Source organism: Acartia tonsa, chromosome 1, assembly GCF_053477335.1.
Source record: "Acartia tonsa isolate MP-2025a chromosome 1, ASM5347733v1, whole genome shotgun sequence".
In the NCBI taxonomy this organism is placed as follows: domain Eukaryota; kingdom Metazoa; phylum Arthropoda; class Copepoda; order Calanoida; family Acartiidae; genus Acartia; species Acartia tonsa.
Genome location: NC_137260.1, coordinates 37,233,016 through 37,244,068, shown reverse-complemented (window position 1 = coordinate 37,244,068; position 11,053 = coordinate 37,233,016). Strand labels below are relative to the sequence as shown.

General features: G+C 31.9%; 1 protein-coding gene across 1 annotated transcript in view; it reads left to right on the top strand.

The window, feature by feature from the left end:
- The first annotated feature begins 4,880 nt into the window (after positions 1 to 4,880).
- The window catches only part of LOC145318524 (sodium/hydrogen exchanger 4-like), a 47,551-nt gene continuing 41,378 nt past the window's right edge, over positions 4,881 to 11,053 (top strand). The window contains exon 1 of the mRNA XM_080159837.1: positions 4,881 to 5,242. Coding sequence (XP_080015963.1) covers positions 5,090 to 5,242 — 153 coding nt within the window. The 5' untranslated portion in view covers positions 4,881 to 5,089. The remainder of the gene's footprint in view (positions 5,243 to 11,053) is intronic.

Here is an 11,053-nt window from a genome sequence, read left to right as displayed (position 1 = left end):
GGGTTCTCCTTAACAGGGTAGGTCCCGGGAAGGTTTATAACTGTTTTTTAAAACTTGTTCTTTCAAAATCTGTAATAAGAAATTGGGTTATCTAATTCGACTCTCCCTTCCTCAAGTGCCCCCCAGAGGCCTCTAAAGACGTAGTCGCTAGTATATATAGAACACATCAAACGTTATAATTTTACTACCATCGTATATTATGTGGAATTTAAATTTTCTGATGTTTTATAAAAACACCTCTAACTTTATATATTCTACTACCATCATACTTTATATGAAATCTTCAATTTTCAAAATTAAATTAGGATGCAAATAGTATTTTGCAGTATAGTCACAGAAAAGGTATAAGGATTAACAAAAGGTGACGAGACAAACAAACAAATATAAGAATAAATGGGTAAATGGAGAGTTTTATGAATTAAAGAATTCATTGATATGTGGATTGATATATTTATAGATGTTAAAGGATGGATGTATGGATTTATAGATTAAGATAGGTGGGTGGCTTGCTGAGTTGATAGCATGATGAACACATGGAAAGATTAATGGATAAATAGATTAATCACTAAATTGTTGAATGGATAAATGAATGCTTTCCGCATGTTTATCTCTGATCCCTGGCACTTGAATTTCACTCCATTCCCGAACACACAGGAAACAAAATTTGCATTTGAAAACCAATTTACATTAGGGTGGGGGGAATTTTGAGGGGGTGGAAGTGAATTAAAGAGGGATGAGGCTGTTTTTTTTATCCCCCTTCCCCTACATTTCCCCATGATTTTTTAGCCCACTAAAAAAGTCTTTTGTCTGTTTATTCAATGAAACAAAAATTTCTTATTGGATTTTTGCTAAAGGAATTATTTATGTGGACTTAAGGATTTGTGCTGAGTATTTTTATTTTTTGATACAATGATTGCAATACTTATATTATATTGTAATATAATTTTTAATGGCAGGAATATTATCAGTAAAAATATAGTTTTTGGTGGCTTTATGAAAACACTTCCAAAAAATATGAATGTTTCAGGGGGAGATGATAAAATGTGTGTTAAACGATAAAAATGTATATACTCAAGTATTAACAAGAATTATGCCGATACAAAGTAGCACAGCTCAATAAATGCAGTCATTAAATAGGCTAATTTTGTAGATTACTTTAAAGAAAACCTTTTTTAAGCAATTTTATGTTAACATTTTATTCAGGGAGAATTTTTATTCTACTATATGTATTAACTTTTTCTACTAAATAAGTTATATGATACAATTATATTTTCAACTAATTTGAAACTAAATCCTTCTTAATCTGTTCATGAGTTACTCTTGTTATTTTGTCTAATTGTAAAAGTATAATTAGATAAGTACCAATGTTAAACCTAATACTAAATAATTGTTAAAAAGAATAAGTAATTTTAAAGAGAAGCTTTATTTCTTAAATGGGCTAGGGAAATAAAGGTAAAAAAGTCAAAAGGGAGAGAAATCAAGAGAAATATGGAGAGAGAGAGAGAGAGAGAGAGAGAGAGAGAGAGAGAGAGAGAGAGAGAGAGAGAGAGAGAGAGAGAGAGAGATATATATATAGAGAGAGGGTGAGAGTGGGAATTATTAAATTCATATATCATCATATTACTACTGTTACTGATATTATTAACGTATTTTTCTTGTGCTATCCTGCTTAGCATCCCCCCGTAACTATATAGTAAATCATTTTTAACGCTATTTTGATATATATTTTTGATGCTGTTATTCAACATTTCAACTATGGCCTAAGTAATTAGAAGTAATAGTAACAAGATATCTGTCTGTGTGTTGGTAGTGAAGGATCTTGCTAACAGCTGCACCGATAGGTTCAACTTTAGAGTGAAGATTCTTATAGGTCAAGGAAAGGTATATAATGTTTCAAGAGGGTGTACTGTACTTCGACCAGGAGAAATTGGCCCTAGACCACCCCTCCCCCCCCCCCCCACTTTTTTACTTTTCTCCGTTTAAAATAAAAATAAGAGTACCGGGTTGTATTCCTTCCCCTTTTATCTGCAATGCTTTGAATGTTATCATCCTTGTTATTCTAAATATAATTTGAATAAATTGGCAAAGTAAAGTAATACTCACTCAAATTCCATAAAATGTTTTACATAATTTTGATACACACAAAAATACACATTTATACACCATACTCCAATACACTCACACACACACACACACAATTAAACACAAATAAACACCTATTTTAAAGGCTGCGGTTTTGGGTGTCATTAGGCTCTTGGTTTATGAGAGTAAAAATTGTGCAATTATCTCCATTGAACTTATATTCCGTAGCGCAGAATAAACAGACTAAAATCTTATTTTAAATTCCCAAGGCAAAACAAAACGATTTACTCCTTTTCTTTGGAATTCTTTGGTAACTATTTAAGGCCAAGGCATTTCCTACTCAACTCACTACTAATTTCTCGTATCTAACATAGCTGCTTTAGACTTCTTAAAAATTTAGGTTTTACTCTTCAATAGTCGTCCTAATATTCTTTTTAGTAGCGAAGCTACTCTATAATTCACTTTGTCCGTCCGTCAGTCCGTCAGTCCGTCAGTCCGTAACGCTATGGGGGAAATGGGATTTACTCAGCTCCTATAAAAGATAGAAAGCTGAAATTTTTTGACAACATTCCCATCATTAAGGAGCACAATTAACTATAAAACATCAATGGCGGTCGGACGGCTTTTTGGCAGGTTTTAGGCTATTTTTTTATTTTCCACATTTTTCCTCATATCTTTGGTGTTTATGGTCCGATTTTCAAACTTTTTTCAGTTAGATATATCAAAATTAAATTTTCCGTCGTTTGAAGAAAATAACAATGACGGTCAGACTGCCTTTTTGCAGGTTTTTGGCTATTTTTATATTTTTTACATTTTCCCCCATATCTTTGGTGTTTATGGTCCGATTTTCAAACTTTTTTCAGTTAGAGATATCAAAATTAAATTTCCGCTCAATTGAAGAAATCAACAATGACGGTCAGACTGCCTTTTTGCAGGTTCTTGGCTATCTTTATATTTTTTACATTTTCCCCCATATCTTTGGTGTTTATTAATCGATTTTCAAAATTTTTTCAGTTAAAGATATCAAAATTAAATTTCCCGTCGTTTTTAGAAAAAAACAATGACCGTCAGTCCCATCCACGAAATTTTGTGCTTCGCTACTTATGGATGTTGTCATCCTTGTTTTAAATGTTACCCTTAAAAGCACTATATTCACGAACCGTAGCTTACTATGTTTAAAATTGATGTTTTAAATAGATAAATAAAAAAACTGTAATACATAAAATATATGTTTTAAATACATCTGTTATTTATTATTGTATTTTAATTCAATAATAAAAAGTATATTTTACTTTGTGATAATTTAAAATTATAATAAAACGGTATTATATATTTATCGCATGACAAGTGGAATGAAAAATTTTAGGATTTTTTTAGCAAGACGACAAAAAGGTATTTAGCTTCATCCACTCTTTTTAATTTACTGTATTTGTAGTAAAGTAAAACAATAGAAGGAGAAGGGATTAGATGACTGTGCAGACTTTCAATTGTTTTTTTTAATATCAGCCTATAGCGTCGATAATATTACCCAAGCCAAGTAGCAATAAAGAAGCAGAAAGCAATTTGCTAGCAGACGAAAAAAGTCCCCGACACTGAATCCAAGCAGGTGTCTTGTTTATACATCTATACTAAACATTCTTATCAAATGAGATAAAAACGTCTAACACCCTTTAACACCCCACTGATAAAACCCTGTGCACCACTGCATGCACGTGGCGTGATTGAAAGATTAAAGATATATCAGCCATCCTGAACTCTGTGTAATCTATAAAACAAAGTAGCTTGGTGTCTGTCAGTCTGTCTGTCTGTCCGTCCGTCCCTTAAGATCCTGACCTTTGTGTAATGTTTATATATACTGCATTGGCCATTCTTTATCAGATACAGAGTTCTACAATTTATTTACAAGGACAGGGGAGAAGCAATCAGAAAATCAATTTTACACAAAGTGCTATGAAAATAAAGCAGGCGCGTGTAGAGAGTTTTGTTACTGGGGCCATCTTCGCGTGCCTTTCTAACAAAACATTTCCTATAACATCTTTATAGCTTTTTAAAGAATACTTTAGGAAAATTCTTTAATATATTTTTATTGCAATATTTTCCTAAAACTTAATTTAGGCAATTTATGTTTAAAATATGAAAATCAGCCAATAGACAAGCAAGATATACATAGCTAAATTTCTAAAAAAAAAACTGATTATTTTAGATTAATTAATATAATCTGTACCTAATGTAAGTACGTCCTGTTCTATTCTGTTTTAGATATGCTGTCTCTTTTTGTAATGCGTTGACTTAAATGGTTTAATAAGGCTTGTTCACCATAATACAAGGAAGTTTTAAAAGGAAAGATAAATAAATACACATTTGATATATAAGTCAAATTAATCTAGAACCAGTTTTCTATTCAACTGCTGTTGTGCTGTGGCAGATAGATAGATAAATAGTGATGATCAGGGTGTGGTAGATAGATAGTGCTATTTAGAAATGGATAGCAAGATAGAGAGGATTGAATTTGGAAGGTAGAAAGACATACAATGATAGAGAGAAAAAGAGTGAGAGAGAGAGAGATAGAAAATGCTGTTGAGAGAATGGCTGTTGAATCACCACAGCAGCAAAACTCTACAACTTCTTTCCCTCTCCATCCCTCTTTTTATTCCCACCGCCTCAATCACTTACCTGGACACAACAGCAAATAACACCCATTCACCCCCCCCCCCCTCTGATGATAACATACCTTTGGGGGTGTCCCCCACCCCTCTTCATGAAAAATCTGTGCGTCTACCTTTTTTTGGCTTTAGTAAGATTGTAGTTAACGGCGACTACACATCTGCGAAGGCGTGTGCGTGTGAGAGTGTGGGCGCGTGTTTAGAAATAAAAAAGAGCGCCGTAAAGTTGCGCTCCAGTAACGCAGCAATAATGTGAATTAAAAAGTGACATTTATAGAAAAATAATCCTAAAATTCCCCTTTTTTATATATATGACAAAAAAACGTCCTTAACAAAAATCTAAAATGTCCTTAAAAAAGCACAACCTAGTGCTTGTGTTATTCTGTTGTCTCTGGGTGTCAGTTATAAGCAACCAGATTAAATCCGCGGATAACCCTGCGGCCGCCGGCATCCCACCGCCATCCGCCGCCGCTGGGGCACATGCAGCTCATGGAAAAGTAAGTTGAAATATTTCTTATTCACTTTATGCATCAAACATGCACGCATTTTTGAAATTTTTACGTGTCTTTCAAATCCAATACGAACCCCCATGCCCTTTAGCGCCAAAAAAGTGCTTCCACTCTTTCGCCTTCCTCCAAAACTGATAATAAAGCACCGCTTTTGTGTAGTTCCCAGGGATATAGGGAACCGTTAAATTGTTTTCATACAGAGATACAAAATTACTGTTCAAATATAATGCTATAGTAAAAGTAAAACTTTAAATATTTCTACATAAAATGGTTTAGGGTTTTTAAATCATGAATTTTGACTATGCAAAACCAGAGATCGAGAGATAGGATAATAGACAATAGAAAAAGGTCTTAGAATACTCATTATTTATATCTTACTCCTTTTGGAAAAACCAGATAATTTTAAAACATTTATTAGCCCTATCACCTTTATCAGTTCTTTTAGAGAGCGAAACAGATCTAAAGATACTCCTTATATCCCTGGACCCCCCCCCCCCTGTAACAGAGAGAAGAACATGGAGCGAAACATAACTGTGCCCGCAAGATATTATTATTTATATTATTTGGGAGAAAGGTGTAAAATATCAAAGTTAACCCCTTATGAAAACAGAGACGCGTGGAGAAAAAGGGAAATAAAGATTAGGACAGAAAAAGTCATTTTTACTAATAGAGGATTATGTTATCATATTTTCTAGTGTCCTTTTCTTAATAATCGCAAAATAGCACCAAACCATCCTGATATTAATGCAACGTTTTTGAAGATCTTAATAATCAATAGACTAGCACGCCGACAGATAAACAGACATGATAGTAAGCAATAAATAAACCTAAAATTAAAACTAAATACAACAATAATAAAAATACATTCATATAGAAATTATGTAGATATAATATATAATGCAAATTTGTATGTATGGTAAAGCTTTATATAAAAAGTAAAACAAGAATGATTACATACATAAGCCATAATGCTCATAAATATGAAAAAATTTACTGACAGAATTATACAAATTAATGGTAAAAGGAAGTCGAAAATAAGAAGCTGAAGGATCTCAGGAGTAACTACAAGAAATTCCAGACATCTATCGTAAAAAGCACCCGAGAAAAAAAATATTGCTTCAATTTATTTGCTCCTGTAAATCATCACAAGAAAATTCAACTACCCCATACTTAGCTAAAAAATGCATATCTGTAAATCGCATCAACACTGAATGCATGTACAGACAAATTGAGTTATTGTGTAGCTTTGCTTCTAAAAATCTAAATTAAGCTTGATTATAATTTGCATAAAGAACAAAAGATTAATACCCCATCCCACCCAAATAATCTTAGCCCCCCTAGGGCTCCCTGGGCGAATGAAAACCCTTTACCCCTCGGTTTTTGGTATCGCAGCCAGCTACTCTACACTATTTACAGTCTGTCTGGCTGTTTATAGCGCCGCAGTGTAAGTCAATACAATAACTTTCTGGATGACTTGCAAGCATACGTCTATTGGCGTATTCTTATTATAGCAATACAGACAGTCATTTTATTTCACAACCTTTGTCATAAAGTTTCAACTGTCAGGTTGTAAGTTCCACTTGGGTAACAGGCCTAATCATTTGCCTTTAATATCTGACGACTAGCGGAAATGTTTCACTAAACGTTTTGATTGTATTAAACCCCATGTTTACTTTGTTTGTCGTTATTTACTTTCTGAAGTTGAACACAGTAATAGTGTCTGATTGATTATGACGTAACAAAAAAAAATAGCCAATGAGAGGCCAATATAAATTTTACCATTGGTCAATAACGGCCTCTCATTGGCTAATTTTTTTTTTTGTTACGTCATAATCAGTCAGACACTATTACTGTGTTCTCTGAAGTTGTCATCCTTGTTTTTTTTTTGCGCAACCCTATCTTTTTAATTCCCCTTCCCTAGCTTTCAAAATTATAGTCTTAATTTGCATTTTTGAGCTGGATGTTAGTTAAATTTTAATAAAGTTTTAGGTTAAAACTTTTATTTGAATGTTTTTTTTTAAATAAATCATTTGTAAAAGTCTTAAAATTAAATATTTGAAGATTAAAACTTTGTTTTAATTTGTCTTCCTTTATATTGTATTTTTAAAAGCTACTTTTTTCTATTTTGATATTTGTTGATGTCTAACAATTTTCAATATACAGCAACTTTTTAAAAAGCTTTCTGATGTTATTGTTTTTGTTCTTTATTTATAACTCTTATAGGACATATAAGACAAACTGGTATTGAAAAAAAAAGGACATTTTGTCCTAATAATTATGATTTTGAGTATTTTTCTATGTCTTGTCCTTGGCTGCTAACTGGTAATTATTGTATTTCAATAATATTTCAACCTTTCATGTAAATAATCTAGGGATTAAGCTTTAGTCCATGACACGCCTTTTCGCCTTTACTGGTTACGAATAACATATATGTATTATACATATTTTTCATATTGAATAGAGAGATAGATAGATAAAAGCAGACGTATAAATTTAGTAGAGCTTATGTAATACGGCTGTCACTATAAAATTCCCCCCACCCCTCATACACATATAGATGTCTGTAGATGGTTTCTTAAATACTATGATTAACATGAAAATTACAGCCTTAAGTAGGCTGCTAATCTTATGTGATTGAATGTCATAGTACGATTCCATTAACCGCCCGACTCTCAGCTGTTTATCTAAAGTGGTTGAGGGTGGTTGTAGGATTTTCATATGTATATGCTGCCAGTGAAGTATAGAGGTAAATGGATTGGTATTTCATACTTATAAAATGTCTTATCATCCTATGTACAAAAGTAAAGAAAAGGTCTGTTTGTATGTATGCCTCTTAAGGTCCATTAAACGGCTGAACTGATTCCTACATACTTTTCAGGAAAGTTTACTATTGATTTCAGGATATTCGCTTAATTTCGTGCTTTATCTTGTGTCAACTTAGGCAATTTTTTTATCATATCAATATAAACGTATTTTAACAATTATAAATAGTACTATTGGCTGTCCTTTAAAGGAAGACGTGTTAAGAAAGCATTAAACTATCCCAGGATACTTTTAAAGCTTCCCTAAAAAGTTAAACCCGTTAAGACTAGCAATTCTAGACAAAAAAAATATTTAACTTTATGTTATAGATTCAACTTTCTACCACTTACATTTCCCTAACTTTCTGATTGCTGTTGTGTTGTGTAGCTGTGTTGTGGTTCACTTCTAAGGATTCAAGACATACAGGGTTGTTGTGTGGGGCGGTGGAGCGGTGGTGCTAGCCGTGGATGTCAGGGGAATTTATATAAGGGGGGGGGGGATTTTATGACAACTAGGGGATTTACGGAGCACTGAAATGGGGAGGAGGGGGACTTATACCGTTGTGTAAAGGTCAAGATCACACACACATCTATTTCTCATAGGGGCAGAGTTTATCAAATACGGTAAAACTCGTTTTACAAGAATTTTTTCATTCATTGAAATAGTTGCAAAAAGTTGACATAATTGAACATTTGACACTTAAAAGGATTCTTAACCTTAATAATTATTTTCATATGATGATAGTCCTTTTATTTAAGATTCTCATTTGAAACTATGTTTTTTCCTGCTATTTTCCTATCACTGTTTTATTTTAGGAGCACCCCTATCCCTAAATGTACTGCCCTTGTATCTAAGGCCCTTTCAAATACTTGGCATACCCATTATATGTATCAATGTGCATTGTATATGTGTGTTTATTACATTTTTGATATAATACCCATGGCCATAAATTTATAAATTTTATAGTATCCTCTCCCCCCTTATTTAAACTTAACTTTATCTATAATACAAAGTAGCTTGATGTAAAGATACCTTTGTTTAACTATTTTTATGAAATTCTGTTTTAGTATAAATATATCAATATCTATCTTACAAGACTATAAACCAATTCTCATATTAAATTCAAAATTTAAATTGATTCGTTTGAATATTGAATCGAAAATTAAAATTATTTTTAGACAATCATGGATTTAATGCATCTTCTAAATTAAAGCAATTTAATAGCTTGTGTAAAGTCTAAATCTAATCATGAGTACTTGAGCATTAATCTTAGATAAAAGTCCAGGAAGCTTTTTATTATAACTTGTTATTATAAGTATATTTAACTTTTTGTTTCAAGACAAGTTTTAAAAAGTATTTGAAGAAGGTAGAAATTGTAAATGTAAGTTAACTGGATTTCTTTGCAACTAATTAAGAAAGAGGTTTAAAATATTTTTTGAAGATTCTTATAAAAAATAACACTAGCATCTATTGCCATTCTTGCAAATACCAAACGACATTTAGCTAAAGATGGCATAATATTTTTTAAAACGTAATTTGTTTTGTTTCAAGATTTTATACATAAATTTGTTCTATTTTTTAAAGAGTAGCTACGTGCTTGACTAATTTAGTTATATGTAACTTGTAAATTTGCTTCCCACACCTGTGCTGCACTGTACTCTTTGGAGCTTTGAAACATTGACAAGTTTTCTTCATAAAAAAATACAAAGAAAAGTTGTTGTTTTTTTCCAGTGAGATTTATTTTGGGAAGATGGTGGTACCCAAAATAGATATAAACCTTCCCAGGACCTATGAGAAGCTACATTGTAAAAGAAAACGATATCAGTTCATTAACTAACGTTACAGATAGACACATACATACATTCAAAGACATTCTGTTATTTTATATACGGATTAGGCAGCCATAAGAAAAGTTGGATAAAAAATTTATTTTCCATAATTTTATAGGTTGAAAAACATACTAACTTTAAAATAAAAATACCATAATTTTATGAAAAGTTCAGTCAATACACTACACAATTTTGCAATTGAGGGGGAGAAGATTTTAATTTGCCATTGAACCATCCCTTACCATTAATTAATCAAAACATTAAGCCAAGCTTAAAATTTAATTTATCTTTTTTACTATTATTTATCCCAATACTACTAGTGACACTGTTGACCTTTTAGTAGATTTGTTTTAAAAACTGTTTCTAGAATAATTTAGTTTATTTTTTAACAATAAAATATTACACTGTTTTATTTTGTTATTATAATGTCACGCTGTTGTAAATAATGTCTTTTGGGATATAATCTAGATTTGTGTAAGTCTGTAAACAAATCTAATGTTGTATATTTTAATCTTAATTTAATAGACTGCCAAAAACTGTCTTAATGACATTTTATAACGGTTAGGTGGTTCAAAATGTTTCTTTTTCTACAAGGTAATAAGTTTTGTCTCTTCATTTGTCATTGGTCAAAATGGAAAATATCTAATTAATTAAGGTAGAATAACAGTCGAACTTTTGCTGTGATTGTATCAACATGACACTGTTGATAATACGTAGTAAAGACTGACAGGAGGACAAAGTGAGTTGTAGGGGAGATGCTTATTAATCATAGAAGTTTGAACAAAAAGTACAAAAATCTTATATTAAAGCCGTGTATCACACAACTTTTTGTACAGACGAAGAGTCGGATAGACGGCCGGACAGATAATTTAAATTGTGGAGAAGGTTTGATACTGTTTTGAACGAACTGTGCAAAAATCTTTAATCTAAATTATAAAGTAGACGATACAGATAATTCAAGATTAAGATAAAAAATGTTTTAATTATTGTGACAGGGGAATTTTTGTCGTCAATTCAGGTTGCTAATATAGTCTTCATTTATTGGTCAATACGTTCCTCCATATTTCGGGGAGAGATTGGGGTAAAGTCATAAGGGGTATTATTATATTAGCCAGTTTGAAGAAACATTTTATCAGGGATTGCGAGAATCTCTAGCAATATCCACGTA